Raw genomic sequence first — 22,741 nt, forward strand, 5'->3', positions numbered from 1 at the left:
CCACCTGGTAAAACCTAAATTTCTTGCCAGGCATGGTGGTGCACGCCTTTAATCCCAGCACTAGGGAGGTAGATTCAAGAGGATCTCTGTGAGTTCAAGGCCAACCTGGTCTATAAAGCTAGCTCCAGGCCAACCAGGGCTTTTACACAGAGAAACCTTGTCTTGAAAACAAAACAAACAAAACCCCCAGGTTTCTGGGGCCACGGTATAAACTTAGTAATGAAGCTCTTCTAGTAAGTACATCAGGCCTTTGAGTTCAAACCCAGCACAGGGATGGGAGTGGACAAGGTGGCTGGACCTACCTCCTGAGATCTGATTTCAGTGGATCCAGGGCGAAGCCTGAGGTCTTCCTGCCCTTTACAAAGGACTCATTATCATTCTCATAATGCCAGATCACTGCCAGCCTCATTGTTCGGCTGTAATGTTTCCTGTGATCACCAGCCAGAGAGCTCTCTTTACTACAGACATTTGTTTATTCCTTTCCCTCCATTTAACTAATTTTATAGTGCTGGGAGTCAAGCCGAGGACGTTACATATGCTAGGCCCTCAGTGTGCATGTAAAGTATCCTGAGCTACATCACCAGCCTAACCGTTCACTCTGATCTTGCAACCCTCAGATACCTTCTCCATCAGCTCCATTTGGCAGCCGTCCTGAAAGAGGATAGTATCTTTGTGCCAGGAACTCAAAGAGGACTGTGGAAGCTCAGACCTGACCTGTCTTTTGTGTTTTTCTCTAGCCACACACCCTGTAAGTATAGTTGAGCCTTATCTCCAAAATACTTCTGGCTGGCCAGGAGGTTGTGGCACACCCCTTTAATCCCAGCACTCGGAAGGCAGAGGTAGAACTCTGAGTTCGAGGCCAGCCTGGTCTACAGGGTAGTTCCAAAACACTGAGAACCCTGTCTCAACAAAACAAAGCACAAAAAACTTCTGGCTAAATATAGCTGCAAGTAATGGTAGTGATTATTTATATACATAATCACATCTACTGGGGGAAGCAGAAGGGAAACACAGGGAGGTGTGGCGTCTCACCCTGTTAGTTCTCAGAGTTGAGATTGGGCAGCTTCAGCTTAACCCCTACAGAGTACAGCATAATTACTGGGACCCAAGAGCCCCGAGTTGTATGGCAGTAACTCATTGGAAAGCCCACTTCATTCATTCATCTAGGACTGTGTGCACATGCCACTGTGGATCTGGCGGTCAGAGGTCAGAGTAGTTAGTCTCAGCTTCCACTAGGTGGGGTCCAAAGGTAGAACTCATCAGACTTGGCAGCAGCGCCTTTGCCTACAGCCAGCTCACTGGCCTGTGAGACAGGTGTTTGCTAAATTCTCCTGGCTGGGCTTGAACTTAATATGTAGGCCCCTGTTGGCCTTGCACTTTAGCAAACTTCCTGCCTCAATCTCCCAAGTGCTGGCAATGCAGGCACGCTCCACACACACAAGGTTTTTTGTCTTTTTAAGATAGTATTGCTGTTAGTCCATCTTGTCTTGAACTCCCCAGGTTACAGGAATGTGCCACCACGGCTGTCGTGAGCAGGTGTTCTCTATTCCTCACGCTGTAGGGCATAGCAAGTCTACAGCAGTGAGGAGGGGCTGGGGAGAGCTCACTGGTACTGTGTCTGCTTAGTATATCCGGGGTATATCCAGGGTGTCGGCCTGCTAACAAACTCCACACACCAGCGGGCCGGGGGTGCCGACCTCTTAGTGTGAGTAAAGACCGGGAGGGTCGCGCTCATGAGTGAGAGGCAGACAATTGAGAGAGTTGGGAGGACAGTTGCTTAGACTCCATGATTGTGAAGGAGGAGGAGGCAACGGTGGCTTCTGGGTTTCTCCTCAGAGCCCTGGAGGAAGGATGACAACTGTGTGAGGAGAAGTGGGAGAAAGAATAGCTGTGGCGTGGGTGGGGGCTCTGTGACTTGTGGTAATTGGTTTTTGTTTTTAAAGATCTTAAATGAGAAGTGGCAGCCTCTGTTAATCGTAAAAGCTCTGGAAATTGTTTTTCTGGGAAAAGAAATCTTCAGTCCCCTTCGCTCGTGAGTAATCTCTTACCATGTGGTGCCGTCCACCCCACCCGTGGTTATCTGTAGGAAGGACGCGCACTGCCTAGACATGTGACTCTAGCTCCCCTGACATTTACTTCTCGTTGCTAATTAGGAGTTTGGTGTCTCGGTTAGCTACTTTAGACTCTCACTTTTGTATTTTGTTAGAGTGAGTCAGCCCCTTGTATCCAGGCGTTCTGTCGCGATCACATCTCTGAGCTTACAGAGTAGGAGGCGGACCCAGTGAATTCTCCAACGTTGCTGTCACCTTGTAAGGTCTCTGGAAGTCAGCCAGACAGCCTCTCCTGTGGCATTTCTCCTTTCCCACTCTCTGGTTATAAAGAATACAAGTATATTCTTCCCACACTGAAAAAGCAACACACATTGGGTTGGTATTTGAAGAAATAGCTCCCTTCTCAAGGGAGCGCTGTGCTTTCCCCTGACCTCAGGTTTTCTTTGGTTCCCCGGCAACACAGAATAGATTAGACATCTGTAAACCAGCAAAGGAAAAACATTAGAGGTTTTGGAAACACTGGTGTTTACTGACCTTTGCAGTTTATTGTGGGTTTCTACTGTGGGATATACATCATAAAAATCCCTAAGATGAGGATATTTTGAATAATGTTTGTCAAATTTACTCAGCCATGAAATAAGCCACTATTGTTTTCTTAGGCATCTTACAGGATACCAGTCCACAAAATGCCCTCAGGAAACTTTTCTCATCTTAGGAGAGGTGGCTCAATGTTTAAGGACACTTACTGTTCTTCTAGAGTATATGAGTTCAATTCCCAGCACCCATGCTGGGCAACTCAAAACTGCCTGTTAGTCCCATTTCATGGGATCCAAGACCCTCTTCTGGCCCTTGTAGGGACTTGCACGCATGTGACTCTGAGACAAATACACATACTTTTTTAAAGTCTTTTTTTTTTTAAGACTTCCCTTAAAACTGTAGTTCTTAGATGAGAATACTTTCACTTTCACTCCAGCTCCCATGCTTTGGGTTACGTGTATGTACAACCTGACTGGGTCTAGAAACACCTTTGATTGTCAGACTCGGGGACTATTAGCATCTAATGTATAGAGGCTGACATAGCGGCTGTCATACAGGACACATGTAATGTATAGAGGCTGTCATAGCGGCTGTCCTACAGGACACATGTAATGTATAGCGGCTGTCAGACAGGATCACCTCCATGGCACATAACTACCTGCCTCACAGTTTCATTAGACCCAGGCATGTGACACACTTGTGATCCCAGAACTCAGAAGGCAGAAACAGGAGGTCAGGAATTTGAGGCCCTTCTCAGATAGTAGGGGGTTTGAAGCTAGTCTGAGTTACAGGTGGTCTTTTCTCAAAAGAGAAAACAAAAATTTCTCGAATGTGGAGACTAAGAAGCCCTGGTCTAAACTGGTGTTCCTAAAACTTTTTGTGATAGAAATTACTTAGACCTTTGTTGAAATATTCAGTTTTCCATAATTCTCTCATCAAGAAGTTTTCTAGGGGAGAGATTTCATCAAGACCTCAGCAGGGCTTTTTTTGTTTTTGTTTTGTTTTTTCTGAGACAGGGGTTCTCTGTGTAGTGTTGGCTGTCCTGGAACTCACTCTGTAGACCAGGCTGGCCTCAAACTCATAGAGATCCACCTGCCTCTGCCTCCTGAGTGTTGGGATTAAAGGTGTGTGCCACCACATCCTGGCTGACCTCAGTGATTTTTATTAGAACTTTAGCACATGCACTGGGTTTTGTTTGTTTGTAAATGTGTATCTAGCTAATTTTTTTTTTTTTTTGGTTTTTCGAGACAGGGTTTCTCTGTGGCTTTGGAGCCTGTCCTAGAACTAGCTCTGTAGACCAAGCTGGTCTCAAACTCACAGAGATCCGCCTGCCTCTGCCTCCCGAGTGCTGGGATTAAAGGCATGCGCCACCATCACCCGGCTTATCTAGCTAATTTTTTATGTGAGTTTCTGTGCCAGCAGAGACCAGGAGTGTCAGATCCCCTAGAACTGGAATTGTAGGACATTACAGACCCCCTGATGCGGGTGCTGGGAACTGAACGTAAACCCATGGAAGAACGGCTGTGCTCTTAATCGCTAGTTTAGCACTGAAGAAAGAAGCGTGTCTGTAGCAGTCTCGTGTATAAAGTGCTTTCCATACAAGCATTCAGCCTGAGTTTGAATTCTTAGAACCCACGCAAAGCCAGACACACTAGCACATATCTGTAATCTTAGCAGTCTATGACAAAATGGATTGCTGGCTTATGCATCAGGGAACAAGATCCCATGTCCCACAAAGAGGAAGGTGAGTACCAACATCTGCGGCTGTCCTTTGTTCCCTTCCCATGTGCCACGGCGTGTGCATGCCTGCGTGTGGTATGCAGCTTTTGGTTTTGTATTTATTTGTTTCTTTTTCAGTGGTGGTCGCAGTCGAGCCTGGGCTTTACACTCAGACCTATGCTTTGCCCCTGAGCGCATCACCTGTCTGCCTCGTTGTTCATCTCAGTTCAGCAGGGAAAACAAATTGACCTCGGTTGGAGGTCATAAATCTCTAACTTGAGCTTGCATCAAATGACCTACTCAGCTTATTAAAACAGACTTCTGGGCCCCACCCTCAGAGTGTCTGATTCACCATGTCCATTAGATCCCAATAATTTGCTGCACACACACACACATGCACACACACGCACTCACACACACAGTGTTGAGGACTGTACTCAGGATCTCCTACAATCACTAGGCAATCAATACCACTGAGTTATCTCTCCAGCCTTACAATTTGCGTGTCTAATTCCTAAGGTACATTAATGCCACTGGTTGGGGAGGCTCATTCTGAGAATTACTGGTTAAAGGTTTCCTCTCCTGTAGGTGGGGACGCCTCCATCATCCCAATGCTTGAGTCTGAAGAACAACCTTGCTGTCCTGTCATCAGAAATTGGGCCAACAACTCATCTGTAGAAAGGAGTGAGAATCTAGAGGATTCCAAAAATAAAAGGAATTGTGAGGACCCTGACAGTCCTGTAGCCAAGAAGGTGAAGCTTGGAACTCCTGCCAGGGCGCTCTCCGGCTGCGTGGCTCACCATGGGATGCCGGGAAGTGGCAAAATCAAACCAGATGTCAGCAGCTCTAATCTCACCACGGAGGAACTCGCTGCTGCCGATGGAATAGCTCCAGGTAGTTTCAGAGTGGTGGATGTGTATAGAACAGGAGCCAAGTGTGTTCCTGGAGAGACTGGAGACTTGAGAGAGCCAGGCGCTGCCTACCACCAGGTGGGGCTGCTTCGAGTGAAACCAGGCAGGGGCGACAGAACATGCTCCATGTCCTGCAGTGACAAGATGGCAAGGTGGAGCGTCCTCGGATGCCAAGGCGCACTGCTAATGCACTTCCTGGAAAAGCCCATCTACCTGTCTGCTGTGGTCATTGGGAAGTGCCCGTACAGCCAGGAGGCCATGAGGAGGGCCTTGACTGGCAGGTGAGGCTGTGGGACGGACAGTAGGAGTACAGAGAACCAGGAGAGTCTCCCCTGTGGAGTCAGCTGGTGCACATCTTGGCGTTTTTTTCTTTTTATTTTTTTGATTTTTCGAGACAGGGTTTCTCTGTAGCTTTTGGTTCCTGTCCTGGAACTAGCTCTTGTAGACCAGGCTGGCCTCAAACTCACAGAGATCCACCTGCCTCTGCCTCCTGAGTGCTGGGATTAAAGGCGTGTGCCGCCACCACCCGGCTTTGGCGTTTTTTCTTAAATAATTAAGAAAGTATAAATCTTAGGTTTGTATATACAGTAACTTGAAAAGGAAACCAAAAATGCTCCGCAGTTGAAAATTAAGTGATTTCTTTTGTTAAAAATAGTATTGATGAATATTTAATGGAGAAAGATGTTTATGATGTTTCAAGAGCAGTTTAGAAGATGGAGTGAGCCCTGTCTTGGTCTTAAAATATGTATGCGTACAGAAAGCTGTAGGAGGCTTTATAGCAATAGTTATCTCTGAGTCATGGTGTTGTGGGCTGTTTTTCCTCTTTGATAATGCTGTACATTATCATTTTTCTACTGTGTCTTCTACAGTAAGCAGAATAATTGCCAGGACTGGGGAATGTATCTCAGTTGGAAGAGTTCTTACCTAATGTGAATGAAACCCTAGGTTGAATCTCAGCACTACGTAAGACTGGCCTTGAAGGCATAGACTTCTAATCTTAGCATTTGGGAGAATGAACCAGGAAGATCAGAAGTTCAAGGTTACCCTTAGCTACTTGGGGAGTTTGAAGCCAGCTTTGGCTGAATGAATCAGTCTCAAAAAACAAAGGAAGAACGGGGCTGGAGAGATGGCTCAGAGGTCAAGAGCATTGCCTGCTCTTCCAAAGGTCCTGAGTTCAATTCCCAGCAGCCACATGGTGGCTCACAACCATCTGTAATGAGGTCTGGTGCCCTCTTCTGGCCTGCAGACACACAGACAGAATATTGTATACATAATAAATAAATATTTGCCGGGCAATGGTGGCGCACGCCTTTAATCCCAGCATTCAGGAGGCAGAGGCAGGCGGATCTCTGTGAGTTCGAGACCAACCTGGTCTACAGAGCTAGTTCCAGCCAGGACAGGCTCCAAAGCCACAGAGAAATCCTGTCTCGAAAAACCAAAAAAAAAAAAAAAATCCATGTGAATTTGAGACCAACCTGATCTGCGTAATGAGTTCCAGGACAGCCAGGGTTACATGAAGAAACCCTATCTCTAAAAAGCAAAACAAAATAAAAAAACAAACAAATATTAGTTTTAACCTGGCCTTGGTGGCACACACCTTTAAGCCCAGTATTTGAGAGATTGAGGAGGGCAGATCCCTGTGAGTTCAAGGCCAGCCTGGTCTACAGAGCAAGTCAAGACAAGCTCCAAAGCTACACAGAGAAACCCTGTCTGAAAAAAACAAAAAATAAAACAAACAAAAATATTAGTTTTAATCCTGGTACTCAGAATCCCAGCACTCGGAAGGCAGAGGCAGGCGGATCTCTGTGAGTTCGAGACCAGCCTGGTCTACAAGAGCTAGTTCCAGGACAGGCTCCAAAACCACAGAGAAACCCTGTCTCAAAAAAAAAAAAAAAAGCAAAAAATATCCTGGTACTCAGAAAGCTAAAAAGGGGAATCTGAGTTCAAGGCCAATCTAGGCTTCATAGCAGGATTCTAAATCTTGTCAAAATAAACAAAGACCCTGATCCAAAAAAAAAAGATAAACAAGGATGGCTACACACACACAACCACACTGGTGTGCACTCTAGTGAGTGAGGTCAGGGAGGCATCATGGGAACACAGGCCTGGGAAGCAGATTCCAAAAATGGCAACCAAGCGCCGGGCGGTGGTGGCGCACGCCTTTAATCCCAGCACTTGGGAGGCAGAGGCAGGCGGATCTCTGTGAGTTCGAGACCAGCCTGGTCTACAAGAGCTAGTTCCAGGACAGGCTCCAAAACCACAGAGAAACCCTGTCTCGAAAAACCAAAAAAAAAAAAAAAAAATGGCAACCAGACAGAAGCTCGTGTTGGCACTCCTCAACGTGCACCCAAGAGAAGTGAAAATGCCCATTCCCACTAAGACATCCACACAGATGCTTATGGCGGCATGCTAGGAATAGTCCCCAAAGAAGCAGCCCAAATGCTTACCAGTGGGTACGTGAGTAAGAAAGAGTGGATCTCTGGGCATGGCGGCACAGGTCCTTATCCTCAACACTCGAGACTCAGAGCTTCGAGGCCAGCCTGGTATACTAAGTGCATTCCAAGACAGCCAGGACTGTTACACAGAGAAACCTTGTATTGAAAAGCAAAAACAAGAAAAAAATAAGAGATCCAGTCTCAAAAAAAAAAAAAAAGACTAGCATGGAGTGAACCATTAAAATACCACACTAAGTGAAATAAGCCATGCATGTTTGATTCTGTTGATGTGAAATAGCCACAAAAGGCAAGTGCTTAGACATCCATGGTAGGTTGGTGGAGATCCCTGGTAGGTTGGTGGAGATCCGTGGTAGGCTGGTGGAGATCCCTGGTAGGCTGGTGGAGATCCGTGGTAGGCTGGTGGAGAGCCTTGGTAGGCTGGTGGAGATCCGTGGTAGGCTGGTGGAGAGCCTTGGTAGGCTGGTAGAGATCCGTGGTAGGCTGGTGGAGATCCCTGGTAGGCTGATGGAGATCCCTGGTAGGCTGGTGGAGATCCCTGGTAGGCTGGTGGAGATCCCTGGTAGGCTGATGGAGATCCCTGGTAGGCTGGTGGAGAGCCTTGGTAGGCTGGTGGAGATCCGTGGTAGGCTGGTGGAGATCCGTGGTAGGCTGGTGGAGATCCGTGGTAGGCTGGTGGTTACCAGGGGCTGGAGAAGGGCATGGAGAGTCATGGAGGCTGCTAATGGTTATAAAGTTTCTGAGATTTGAAATTCCTACCTGTGCACTGGATTTGCATCATATGAGCTTGTTCAGAAGAGGCTGGGAAACCAACTTCTAGTATTGGATGATTTTAGTTTGGGGTATGCTTGAAGGATTTCTTAGGAAGTCTGTGTAAACAAAGCAAAGACTAAGTTCTCAAGTGAACAATGAAGGTTGAGATCTCTGACACCGCAGACGAGTATTGACTCAGATTTTAGCTATGCCTTCAGATATTTTCCAAGCCGTAGAGTTCCTGGCTGGGGTTGGGAGTATAGCTCAGTTGATAAACTGTTTGCTTGCGGGCATAAGGCTGTCTGTTTGATCCCCAGCACCCCACAAAGCAGGATGGGTTATAGGGTATACCTGTAGCCCCAACATTCAGGAGGTAGAGGCAGGGGGATTAGAATTTCAAGGTCATACTCCGCTGCATTTTGGGTTCCTGCTAACTGTGATCCTGTCTCAGAGAAATAAGTAATAGAATCCAAAGGTTCCTCCTGTGTGGTGTCTGGTATTTTTCACTCCCCACTTCAGTAAGTAAACATGTAGATTCACTCAGCTCCAAGGGCCTCTGTGTCTCCTACGGCTTTGGGGATGATGAGCAAATCTGAGTCTTCTGGTACCTCTGAGCTGAATGTGTTTCCCTCATTTTTAGGTGTCAGGACATCGTGGCTTTACCCAGAGGCTTTGGAGTTCCTGAACTGAGAATAGAGCAGTCAAGTTTACTGTTTGAACAGAGCCGCTGTGCAGTACAAGCTCAGAGAGCTGACAGACCAGGCCGGCTCGTTCCTTGTGGGGCAGGTAAGGGATCCAGGTTGGCTGACCCTGGAGTAAGTTCTCGGGCAGATTGGCCTAGGAGGACAGTGGTAACTCCAGTCTGTTCCTTGTAAGACACCCACATACGGTTAGGTGTACACCCTGTGAGATCCTGGCCAAGTTAGTTACCCTGTCTTGACCTCTTGACCTTCATTATTTTCAGATTAGAAGAATTGCTTGTCATGGCTATTATGAGAATTAAGAAATTGTATTTAAGCTGTGTGGCGGTGGTGCACACCTTTAATCCCAGCATTCAGGAAGCAGAAACAGGTGGATCTCTGTAAATTCGAGGCCAGCCTGATCTACAGAGAGAGTTCCAGGATAGGCTTCAAAGTTAAAGAGAAACCCTGTCTCAAAAACCACCCCCCAAGATTATATTTATACATTTATTTTGTGTCTAGCATATAATAAATTTTCAATGAAATTGTAAACTAGGAGCTTAGCAGGTAAAGGCAAACTTGCCAACAAACCTGGTAACTCGAGTTTGATGCCTGGAATCCACATAGTGGAAGTAAAGAACCCAGCTCCCCTTCTGTTGTCCTCTGACTTCACATACGCACCGGGACATACTTAGGCCTCTCCCAATAAATAAGTATAATAAAACATTAGATTGTAAGCTATAATAATGATCATGAACCACTGGGCATTGGTGGTACATGTCTTTAGCTCCAACACTCGGGAGGCAGAGGCAGGTGATTCTTTGAGTTCGAGGCCAGTCGATCTACAGAGTCTACAGAGTCAATTCCAGGTTAGTCAGGGCTACATAGAGAAATGCTGTCTCGGAGAAAAAAAAATCATGAACCATTTGATGTCATTGAACCCTGAGGTACCAAGCATCTGACCTAACTTGTTTTTAATGTCATATCCAGCTTTCATGGTGCTGTAGAGTCAGAGAAATATTTTTGTGAATATTGTAACATTCATGGGAAAGAAACAGGTTTTTATGTTTTGACCCCAGCTCTCCCCAGATACTCCCAACGTGTCACCCTCACTCTTTCGTGTATGCTTATGTGTTTGTTCTCTCTCTCTCTTTCTCTCGCGCTCTCTCTCTTTGGTTTGGGGTTTTGTTGGTGGTGGTGGTGGTGGTATCTTTTTGTAGCCTACTGAGCATAATCAGTGCCGTCTTTTGAAATGTTGACTCATCTTAATGGATCTTTTGCGGGTAACCATAGCTACAGTTGGCTCCTGAGTGCAGCAACCATCAGATGCCCAGGACATTTCACAGTGCTCCTCCCATTCGTCCTCCCTCTTCTGTGATGTTCCCTGAGCCTTGGGGTGGGGATCGATAGAGCTGTCCCGTTGAGGAATGAGCGCTCAGTAGATACTGACTCTCAACACTGTGGCCAGTTAAGAGTCTGCATTAAATGCTGCCCATTGCAGAGAGGAAATTCTCTGGCCAAGACTGAGGGCAGCACTGAGCTATGAGTAGAAACTGATTTAATCCCAGGATTCCTCCCTTCACAGCTATCAGCTGGAGTGCTGTTCCTGAGCATCCTTTAGATGTGACTGCCAACGGTTTTCCACAGGGAACAACCAAGAAAGAAATTGGAAGCCCTCGGGCCAGGTACAGCATACTGGGGCTAGGGAGAGGGTATCTATGAACTCCCTCCCTTCTTATCTAGTTCCTTTCCCCTAGCCCTTGGAAACTCCTCATTGGCTTCATTTTCTTCCTCTTCTGGATACTCGGTGTAAATGAAACCATTTACTGTGTGGTCCTCTGTGTCTACTCCATGCACATAGCAGGCTCCACCGTTCTCTTGTGTAGTGGGGATTGCTATTTCCTTCATGGGTGGCTAAGTAGTATCTGCTGTGTAGCTGTGCCTTATTTGCTTATCCTCTCATCAGAGATGTTTTACTCTGGGCTGCTGTGACTAGTGCTGGTGTGAACAACTGGGTGCCTATTTTTGTGTAATTTTTCTTAGGAATGTTCATAGGAATGGAATTCTGGGTCATGAGGAACCACAGGATAGCTTTTTATGGAAAGTGGTATGAGTGAACTATTCTCTTTTCTTTCTTTCAAGACAGGGTTTCTGTGTGTGACTTTGTAGCCTGTCCCTGTCCTGGAACTCACTCTGTAGACCAGCTGGCCTTCGCCTGCCTCTGCCTCCTGAGTGATAGAATTAAAGGCATGCGCCACCACCGCCTGCCATATAAACTACTTTGTTAGCAGCTCTGCCATGAACGGGTCCCAGGAGCAATAGCTGCCTTGCACCCTCTCTGACACTTGTAATTGTCAGGTGTGAAGTGCATTCTCCTTGTTTCACCCTGTATTTCCCCAATGTTCTGTGCTTACTGGCCAGTTATGTGTCTTCTTTGGAGAAGTATTTGTTCTCATTCCATGCCCATTTTATAATTGGTTTGTCTTTATTTTTAATTTTTAAATCACTTTTATGTATTAGGTCAAAAGATATTTTGTAGGACTGGAGAGATGGCTCAGAGGTTAAGAGCATTGCCTGCTCTTCCAAAGGTCCTGAGTTCAATTCCCGGCAACCACATGGTGGCTCACAACCATCTGTAATGAGGTCTGGTGCCCTCTTCTGGCCTGCAGACACACAGACAGAATATTGTATACATAATAAATAAATATTTGCCGGGCAATGGTGGCGCACGCCTTTAATCCCAGCATTCAGGAGGCAGAGGTGCCCTCTTCTGGCCTGCAGGCATACACACAGACAGAATATTGTATACATAATAAATAAATAAATAAATATTTTTTAGAAAAAAAAGACATTTTGTAGGATTCAGTTCTCTGCTTCTACCATGTGGGTCCCCAGGACCAAACTCAGGCCTGTATGGACCAGGCTTTGCCTTGAACTCACAGAAATCCAATTCACCTAGGTGTGTGTCACCATACCCAGCTCTTTTCACTCTTCTTTTAATGATTTTATTCATTCTATTTATGTGTATAGGTGTTTCTCCTGAATGTATGTCTGTGCACCATGTGTGTACAGGGTCCACAGAAACCAGAAAAGGGTGTCAGAGTCTATGGAACTAGAGTTACAGACAGTTGTGAATTATCATATGCAGGCTGGGAATTGAACCTGAATCCTTTGGAAGATCGGCCAGTGTTTGTTGTGAGAAGCCGCGGGCTGCATTCCCACCCGGCTTCTGCACGGCTAGCTTTATACCCGAAATAACAACACACAAATTGTATTCTTTTAAACACTGCCTGGCCCATTAGTTTCAGCCTCTTATTGGCTAATTCTCATATCTTGCTTTAACCCATATTTAGTAATCTGTGTAGCACCATGAGGTGGTGGCTTACCGGGAAAGATCTTAACCTGCATCCATCTCGGAGAGGAGAGCTATGGCGTCTGCCTGACTCGGCTTTCTTTCTCCCACAATTCTGTTCTGTCTTCCCCACCTACCTATGGTCTGACCTATCAGGCCAAGCAGTTTTCTTTATTAATTAACCAATGAAAGCAGTAGATAGATAGAAACCCTCCTACATCAGGTGTTCTTAACTACTAAGCCGTTTCTCCAGCTCCCTTTTTTTACTTTTGATGAAGCCCTTTAAAGCTCAAAAGTTTTTCATTTTAATGAAGTCAAATTTATGTACTTTTTTCTTGCTTGGTTGTACTTTTGATATCTAAGGAATCTTATGTTACTCAGAGTTACAAAAAATATATCGTTTTTGTTTTGTTTTGTTTTCAGCCATCTTTTGTACGTTAGGAGACCCGCAGTCTGCCTGAGAGCAGGATGTGTGAGCAGAGCAGGCCATGAGAGATCGGACCTGCGGGTCTCCTGCTGCAGTCTGGCTCTGGCTCCTCACCAGCCCCGCTCAGCTGCTTGTGGCTTCCATTTGCTGCTTTGCTCAGTGGGGGAAGTGGTTTTCTTTGCTTAGAGTCTTTAAAAGCCTGGATCAATTCCTAATACTTCTCAATCAAACGGATCATTTCTCTGTAGATTCCTGTGGTGCTGTTCTGCAGCCTGACACAGCATGACAGTATTCCCTGTGTGACCTGGAGTACCTCACATTCTAACCCTAGCTATGTCTCCAATTGTCCATGTGACTTGGGGGCAAGACCAGCTACTCTCTGGGCTGGAATGCAGTATACTTTTGCTTGTACAATGAGGGTTCATGGATAGACGGTGTCTTAGTCAACTGTTCTACTTCTGTGACAAAGCACCGTGACCAAGACAATTTATAGAAAGAAACATTTAATGTGGCTTACAGTTTCAGAGGGTGAGTCCCTGACCATCATAGTGGGGAGTGTGACAGCAGGCAGGCTGAGAGCTTACATCCTTACATGTAAGTAGGAGGCAGAGAGAGACTGTGAATACGAATTAGAAGGCAGACTCTGCAGGGCAGCAGAGGCTTGGGGATTGGAGGGGCCCATAGTTAGTCCTGGCACTGTTTCTCCCAGGTACACCTGAGCAAATCACTCAACTTCTCCGAGCCTATTTGCCAACTGTAAAGCAAGGTTAACCAATTGAGAACTGAGTAAGGCAGATACAGTTTGAAATGGCATCCTGCTAAAATTGATTTCCCTTTTAACCATCTAAAGATCTTTGTAACATTATTGTATGCAGGAATTAGAGCTCACTTTATACTAGACCGTCAGCTGCTGAGAGAAGCAGGCTTCTCACTACTCATCCCTTAGTGGCTGCATTGTAAGACCACCACTGGGAAACTCTGGGGATCTCATATGGCGATATAGGAGATGCAAGAAGGGTGTGTTTACAAAGAATGGGATAATAACAGGAAGGGTGCGTTTACAAACAATGGAATAATAACAGGAAGGGTGTGTTTACAAACAATGAGATAATAACAGGAAAGATGTGTTCACAAACAATGGGAGAACAACAGGAAAGATTGTTTACAAATAATGGGATAATAACAGGAAAAATTGTTTACAAACAATGGGGTAACAATAGGAAGGATTGTTTACAAACAATGGGATAATAACAGGAATCAAAAGATGCTCATTTTAGCCAGGCGATGGTGGCGCACGCCTTTAATCCCAGCACTCGGGAGGCAGAGGCAGGCGGATCTCTGTGAGTTCGAGACCAGCCTGGTCTACAGAGCTAGTTCCAGGACAGGCTCCGAAGCCACAGAGAAACCCTGTCTTAAAAAACCAAAAAGAAAAAAGAAGCTTGATTTTTCACTCTGCCTCATAGAGGACCTCTACAAGACCAGTCTCAGCAACAGCACCTTTCCCACTGAGCCATCTCACCAACCTAAGGGAGAGATTTTTTTTTATTGGAGGGAGACAATGTCAGGTGAGGAGTGTTTCTGTGTTTGGGTTTGGAGACAGGGTTTCTCTGCGTAGCCCTGCCTAACATGCTACAGAACTCACTCTGGAGACCAGGCTGGCCCTGAATTCAGAAGTCTGCCTGCCTCTGCCTCCCAGAGTGCTGGGCTTAAAAACATGTACCACGATATCCAACTATGTATTTTTTTAAAATATTTATTTATTTATTAAGTATACAATATTCTGTCTGCATATATGCCTGCAGGCCAGAAGAGGGCACCAGATCTCATTACAGATGGTTGTGAGCTACCATGTGGTTGCTGGGAATTGAACTCAGGACCTTTGGAAGAGCAGACAATGCTCTTAACCGCTGAGCCATCTTGCCAGCCCCCAACTAGGTATTTTTAAAATAGTGTTTTTATTAATTCTTTGAGACTCTCATACGATATATTTTTATCAGATTAAAATCTGATCCAGATTTTCCCAGATGAAAAATTTTTAAAAAGAAATCTAAAATAAAAGAAAATATAATCTAGGACTGGAGAGATGGCTCAGAGGTTAAGAGCATTGACTGCTCTTCCAAATGTCCTGAGTTCAATTCCCAGCAATGACATGGTAACTCACAACAATCCATAATGAGATCTGGTGCTCCCTTCTGGCCTGCAGGCATACATGCAGGCAGAACAGTGTATATACATGGTAAATAAATAAATCTTAAAAAGAAAAAAGAAATATAATCTAAAAGTTCCTATACTTTCTTTTGTAGTAATCAGCAATGTTAGCCAGCTCACAAGGAGGAGCTTAATATCTTAGCATGTGGTCCTCTCTACTAAAAGGACCCCAAGATCTCTTGGAAAGCAGCAGCTAGCAGCAGCCACCTAGAAGATTCTTACGATCCTCAGATAATTCAGTAATTTTAACTGGGTATGGCTCTCCCTGATAGCGACATTACTCATGTGGTTACTGTGTTCTGCTGTGGAATGAGACTTAAGAAAAGGCTTTCTTTGCTGGGCTATGGTGGCTCAAGCCTTTAATCTCAACACTCAGGAGACAGAGACAGGTGGATCTCTGAGTTCAAGGCCAGGCTGATCTACAGAGTGAGTTTCAGGACAGCCAGGGCTACATAGTGAAACTGTGTCTCAAAAAAAAAAAAAAAAAAAAAAGAAAGAAAGAAAAGAAAAAAGAAGAAAAAGAAAAAAATCTTCACTGGAACAAGTTCCCAAACAGAGAAGAGGTTTATCGACATCTACCCTATCCAAACCATGTACATGGTAGCTGTCACTCAACTGCTGAGCTAGACTCCCGGACTCTGATTTGCTTTATAGGCATAACTCTTTTTTTGGAGTGGGGAGGGAGCTAGAGCTCAGGCAGGTTTTGGCCTGGATCCTGCCCCATCCCCTGAGTGCCGAAATATTTACTATTACTGATGAGATGACTTAAGTGGAAAACATTCAGAGTTCCTCTCTGTCCTCCATGGAGCAGACTATTGAGAACCTTTACAGATGTGTTCCCACGAGGCCATTAGACTCTCCCTCTGTACCAGCCTTGTCATTGTGCTACCATGCTGGATCCCAGGAGGCCTCCTTCCAGTGAATGGGACGACATGGTGAGCCTTGTGTGGATCTGTTCTGCAGGCATGAGCATGACATGGCAGAGGTCTCTTGTTCTTGTCAAAAAGTGTTCCAGTATACTTCATTAATACTCAGTAAAACAAGCTTAGTAGTACATGCTCTTAGTCCCAACACTCAGGAGGCAGAAACAGACAAATACTTTTCAGACTGAAGGCTTGACTAATTATTTTATTAGTAAATGCACAGAGCCAAATAATAAAGTCATATTTACAATAAAATTACTAGATATATGAAAACTCAACATTTTTGGTGCCTCTGGTGCCAGCCTTTGGGTATGTTCTCTCTAATGTCTAACAGGTGACTTTGTTCTTGAATATTAATTTTCTGAGTGGTGATGAATTAACGTGGACTTGACTAACACCGTTACATGAACATGTACCAGTAGTTAGTTATATAACTTGTTTCGGTCCCAGGAGACTGTCTCAGCTCAGGGTGTCAGTGGAAGTTTCAGCTGTTGGTGTAGATTCTGCCAAGCCGCTTTATTCTGGTGGGAGAAATAAACTTTTTGAGCTCCAACAGGTTTGGGATACATCTTTCTGGTGCATCTGCAGTTGCCCAGCACTCAGTTATGTAGAAAAGCCTCCTGTTTCCAGTACCAACTTCCTGCCAGACAAACTCACTTTGTATTCTTTGTGGCAGTGTTACGGATTTATGGAAATCCACATGCTTCAAGTGGGATTGTTTGGAGTGGGGGTCAAATAGGTTTTCTCTGTGTAGTTCTGGCTGTCCTAGAACTCACTCTACAGACCAGGCTGACCTCTGCCTCCCAAGTTCTGGAAGTAAAGGTGTGGGCCACCACTGACCAGCCAAGTGAGATGTGTGTGTCAAATCCAGGAACCACATATACAGTTACATACACACAGGCAGACACACATACACACACACACACACTCCCCTATTCTCTTCTCTTTGGTTGTTTTGTTTATCCTTGTAACAGAACCATACTCTTTACGCTTTTTTAGACAGAGTGTCTCCCTCTCCCACCTCTCCTCTCCCCCTGCCCTAGATTGTCCTTGAATGCAGGGTCCTGCTCAGCCTACCAAGTTCTGAAACTGTGTACTCGGCCACTCAGCTCTAGCTTTAAATAAGATGGTATCTGTCCTAGAGAGTCCCCATGGCATGTCCTTCAAGAGTGCCTTGTGTTGGCCATTCTTGGATTTTAAATCTGAAGACCATTTTGAGAAAAATAAATATCTTTCAGCATTGTCTTTCAGACCAGAAACATGGAAGGCAACTGCTAAATAACACTCCCGCTAACCATGAGGGTGCGTAGGAATACGTACTGGGTATAGCACTGTCAGCTCAGCAGTTTGTCACCCCAGATTTGATGCAGGTTTGAGTACCCAGTTATTTAGGCCTTTTTTGTTTTTTGTTTCGTTTTTTGTTTTTCAAGACAGGGTTTCTCTGTGTAGCCCTAGCTGTCCTGGAACTTGCTCTGTAGACCACGCTGGCCTCAAACTCAAGAGATCCCCCTACCTCTGCATCCTAAGCACTGGGATTCAAGGCACATACTCCCATCACCTGGCTATTTAGGACTTCTTAAAGTTTTTTATTACATTTGTTTATTCTTGTGCCAGTGAACGTGTGTACTGATTAACCACTCGGGCCACGGCATGTGTTAAGGTCAGAGGTCAGCTTTTAAAGCTGGTTCTCTCCTACCACGTGGAGCAAACTCATGTTGTTGTACCTTCATCCACTGAGCCATCACACCAATCCAAAACTTAGTTCTCTTTTATTTTCTGTGTGCTTTGAGTGTTTTTCCTGAATGTGTGTGTACCACATAAGTGCAGTGCCCACAGATGCCCCTGACACTGGAGTTACAGACAGCTGGGTGGTTACAGACCTGTGGGCGCTGGGAACTGAACCCATGTCCTCAGGAAGAGTAGCACATACTCCTAACCACTGAGCCATCTTTCCAGTCCAAGGCTTATTTTTTATTTTAATTATTTATAGTGTGTGTTTCTATTCGTGAGTATGTCCACGAGTGCAGGTGCCTGCAGAGGCCAGAAGAGGATGGCCGGTCCCCTGGAGCTGGAGTAACAAGTGCTCCTAACCACCGAGCCATCTACCTAGCCACAATTTTTTCTGTTTTCCTTTTTTTTCCCTAACAGTACTGAAAATTGAACCTCGAACCTCATACAGAAACAATGTAAATCCTCTAACCCTGAGCGATAGCCCCAGTCCTCAATAAAGTTTTATAATTTCATTTCATTATTTTTAGTTTTTGTAATTTGCTTATATATATCTTTGACATCCCCGTTAGATTTATTCTATGAAAGTACATTAGTTATCTGTTGATGTTTAACAAATCATTACAGCTTTAAATAACTATATACTTATACTTTTAGTATACTTTTAAATTACTATATACTTATACTTTTAGTATACTTTTAAATAACCTTATACTTCAGAGTTTCTGCTGGTTTGAAATAAAAAATGAATTTAATATCCAGTTGTGCCTTGGGATTTGAGAGGTCAATAGTTACATCATCTGGGGTCACAGTCCCCTGAAAACTTGATTGGGGTGAGAGGATTTAATTATAAAAACGCTCAGTTGTGTGGCTAACAGGTCAGTGTTGCTTGCCAGTGCTCACATCACAGCTCTCTAGAGAGGCAGGGTGTGGTGACCTATGCCTAGAATCTTAACACTTGGGAAACTGAGGCAGGAGGCTTGTGATTCAAGATCACCCTGGGAAATATAGCAAGATGTTCTGTTGGGGAGGGAGAGGAAGACAGAGGGCGACTGAGGGTTCCGTTCACGTCTGTCTGTCTGTCTACATTTCTGCTTGGTGGCTACGGAGGGGTGGGATCTGGCACCTTCACACCTGTGATGAGCCTAGTGTGTGGTACCTAGTTATTAGTCAGTGATGTTCATTTTCTTTTTCTGAACAGATCCCGAATCAGCAAGGTGGAACTCTTTAGATCATTCCAGAAGCTGCTGAGTAGCATTGCAGAAGACAAGCGCCCAGACTCTGTCAGGTGACACTGTCTACCCTCTGTCCTGTCTATAAAGCCTTCTGCTCTGGTTCTGGCTTGCAGGCGTTGTCTGGAGGTGACCTCCACTCAGCAAGCCAGTGGGTGCTTACTGTTTACCAGAGAGAACGGGAGGGAGCGTGTAGCTTTGTGTCAGCGCCCTGCCTGAGGTCTAGGGAAGAGCCTGTTCTGGAGGGAACACAGCAGGGTAAGAGGAAGGTTTCGGTTCAGTTCTGCTTCCTTACACATTTATTTACCTATTTTGTGCTAGGAGCTCACTGCCCAGGTTGGCCTGAAACAAACTTACTATGCAGGGCAGCTGAAGCTCACGCTCACAGCAGCTCTCCTGCCTCAGCCTCCAAATGCTAGGCTTACAGGCCTGGTGCTTTGTTGTAGGGATAAGTCCCGCCCCTTAGGGGGCGTGTTCGCCTCGGGCTAAAGTTTACCTATAAATCTGGCGAGCTTACTCACCTCGTTCACTTCTGCTTTCCTGGTCTCCACAGGAATGGTGGTTCTGTAAGTCTATTTCTCCATTAAAGCTATATATATATATATGTATTTACAATCTGTCTGCATTCGTTTATGCCGATACATTTTATCATTTGACTGATTGGCTGGCTTTATGATGCTGGAAATGAGACCCAGGCCTGTTAGGAAGCTACACCTGTGTTCTTTTTTTTTTTTTTAATATTTTTATGGTTTATTTAACTTTATTTTATGTGCATTTATGTGTCAGATCCCCTGGAACTAAATCTTCAGACAGTTGTGAGCTGCCATGTAGGTGCTGGGAATTGAACCTGGGTCCTCTGGAAGAGTAGTCAGTGCTCTTAACGACTGAGCCATCTCTCCAGCCCCCTTCTTTTCCTTTTTTTTTTTTTATAAGATTCATTTATTTATTTTGTATACAGTGTTGGCATCAGCTCTCATATAGATGGTTGTGAACCACCATGTGGTTGATGGGAATTGCACTCAGGACCTCTGGAAGAGCAGTCAGTGCTCTTAACCTCTGAGCCATCTCTCCAGCCCTACACCTGTTTTCTAGGGGTACAGACAGGATTCAAATACAGCTTGAAATGATCAAGTTCATGGATCCCGCCTCTTCACTATCAAAAAACTTGATCAAAATAAAACTTAAGTCAGTATTTATTGTAAGAAACACTGTCTCTATACAGATTTAGGAGCTAGGCTAGAGGAATTCTTAGTGGCCCTGCTTCACAGGCTTCATGCTGAAGGCAGGCAGGATGGTGAGATAGAAGGTAGGGTCTTGTATAACCCAGACTAGCCTCAACCTTGCTATATAGCCAAAACTGACCTTAAACTTTCTGATGCCTCCCAAGTGCTGGGATCACAAGTATGCCACCACGCGTGGTTGGCTCAGTTCTGAGGATCAAACCAGGGGTTCCTGTACACTAAGCCAACTCCCAAGCCCACAGTGAAGAGCTGGATTCAGAACTGAAGGTGATCGAAGGCAAGGGCAGGGGCTGCTGTAACTGGCTCAGGAGAACTCTGGTTGGCACTAAACTTAGAGACCCAGGGCAGAAATCAAGGCCTCGTCAAGAGGAGGGACTCGGGTCTCTGACCGACATTTTAGTCCTAGTCTTTATCCAAAGAAACCCTTGTAAGAATTATTGTAGGTTTTTTTTTTTTTACTCTTTTGGCTCTTTGGGGGCCCACCACCCACCTCCCAAAAAAGTACAGAGAGGCTTATTCTTTCTTATGAATGCATGAATGCCTGGCCTTAGCTTGGCTTATTTCTAGCCAGCTTTTCTTAACTTATCCTGTCTCCCTTTTACCTCTGGGCTTTTTATATGTATCTATTCGATATACCTTTCCTTACTTCTTATTCTGTGGCTGGCTATATAGCTGGTTGGCTGGCCCCTGATTTCTTCCCTCCTTCTTTTCTATTTTTCTCCTCCTATTTATTCTCTCTGCCTGGCAGCCCTGCCTATCCTTCTCCTGCCTAGCTATTGGCTGTTCAGCTCTTTATTGGACCAATCAGGTGTTTTAGACAGGCAAAACTTTACAGGGTTAAACACATGCAACATAAAAGAGTGCAACACATTTTGGCGTCATTAAACAAATGTTCCACAACATCAACAAATGTAGCACATCTTAAAACAATATTCCACAACCCACTGCAGCTATTGAGAGTGCTGGCCAGGTTTCAGCAGTCAGAGAGGCTAAAGGTCGCAGCTTGTTGTAGGAAGGTGTGGATGTTTACATGATGCTTTATCAGAGAAACAGTCAAGAAGGTTCTTAAGTCAGGGCTGGAGTAGACGGCTCAGTGATAGGAGGAGGCTGTCTAGCATACATGAAAACTTGTATGATGCTCAACACCACAAAGAAAACTTATCTGATTGTACAAGAGTCACACAAAACTAGTGTTCTGTGATTCTAACCTGCTTTACCATGAATTCCCCACCGAGGGAACAGAGTGCTCCCTCTGCTCCTGCTCTGCTGTTTGAGTGTGTCCAGTTGTTCTAAGGGCAAGCGCTCCAGTGAGAACCCTGCTTGATGACATGTGTGCATTAGGATGCAGAAGCTGGACAGCTATCAGGAGTACAAGGAGGCTGCGGCTGCCTACCAGGAAGCCTGGAGTGCGCTCCGGAGGAAACAGCCCTTTGCATCCTGGATCAGAAACCCACCTGAATACCACCAATTTAAATGAGCTCCTGCTGCCATCAGGACCCTTCCTTTTGACCTTCATGCTGCGCAAACCTCTGCTTTTCTGGTGCTTAAGTCAGAGAAGAAAGAAACGCCTTCTCCCAGAGTGCTGCACCTCAGTGTCGTAAAGATGGAACCTATACCTCATCAATCTGTACTTGCTTGGAGTAGCTCCTTGCTAAAATAGCCTCTTGCTGGGTGGTGATGGTTCAACCTTTAATCCCAGCACTTGGGAGGCAGAGGCAGGCAGAGCGGATCCCAGTGAGTTTGAGTCCATTCTGGTCTACAGAGCAAGTTCCAGGACTGGCTCCAAAGCTACAGAAAAACCCTGTCTCAAAAAAACCAATCAAGCAATAAATAAATAGATAAGCAAACCTCTCAGTAATGACCTTGATTGCTTTTAACTGGTTCTCTAAAACACAACGTCAGTTTGGGACGTGGCGCTTTCTACGGTAACCTGCAGCAGCTGTGGTTTACGCCATCTTACACTGACTCAGCAACTGTACACTAGGCTGAAACTATTAAGATGTCCAGGAACTTTGCAGCTTCTCTTGGAGTAGGGACCATGTAGTTCATATTTCCAGCTTCCTCAGCAATCAGATGTGGCTGAAGTTAATTCTTCTATCAGGCTTAACACAGGACTAGCCTTGGAAAGGTCTATTCTCAGACCTGCTGAGAAAGGTTTTTTGTTTGTTTAGGTGTTTGTTGCTTTTGAGACGGAGTCTCACTCTGTAGCCTACACCATCCTTGACTTTCAGTCCTGCACCAGCCTTCCAAGTGCCAGGATGATAGGCAGAAGCCACTATCGTAAGTAGCCCAAAATATTCTCATTCTCTCCTTCCCTTTCTCTCTCCCTCTCCTTCCTGCCTTCTCTTCTTGAGACAGGACCCCCTCCGTAGCCCTTGCTGACCTTAAACTCACGCGCAGCCAAGGATGACCTTGAACTCTGATCTTCCTGCCTCTGCCTCCCACTGGAACACCAACTTTGCTTCCAGGGTTCTCCTCTGATCCGTGTTGTGTTGTGAGGGTCCCTAGAATCTCTTAACTGAGTAG

At 45.3% G+C, this 22,741-nt stretch overlaps 1 protein-coding gene across 6 annotated transcripts in view; it reads left to right on the forward strand.

Annotated features, from left to right (window-relative positions):
- Positions 1-22,741, forward strand: part of Adat1 (adenosine deaminase tRNA specific 1) — a 32,761-nt gene that overhangs the window by 4,830 nt on the left and 5,190 nt on the right. The window contains exons 5-10 of one of the 6 annotated variants that reach the window (XM_075977265.1): positions 618-748; positions 4,896-5,499; positions 9,065-9,210; positions 10,690-10,789; positions 18,944-19,030; positions 21,557-22,069. In XM_075977265.1, the coding sequence (XP_075833380.1) occupies positions 618-748; positions 4,896-5,499; positions 9,065-9,210; positions 10,690-10,789; positions 18,944-19,030; positions 21,557-21,692 (1,204 nt within the window). In that variant the 3' untranslated portion in view covers positions 21,693-22,069. Of the gene's footprint in view, positions 1-617; positions 749-4,895; positions 5,500-9,064; positions 9,211-10,689; positions 10,790-18,943; positions 19,031-21,556; positions 22,070-22,741 lie in introns of those variants that run through there. The other 5 variants (XM_075977266.1, XM_075977268.1, XM_075977270.1 and 2 more) reach the window with 5 other exon arrangements.

The sequence above is a fragment of the Microtus pennsylvanicus genome, chromosome 6 (assembly GCF_037038515.1).
Source record: "Microtus pennsylvanicus isolate mMicPen1 chromosome 6, mMicPen1.hap1, whole genome shotgun sequence".
NCBI classification, from domain to species: Eukaryota; Metazoa; Chordata; class Mammalia; order Rodentia; family Cricetidae; genus Microtus; species Microtus pennsylvanicus.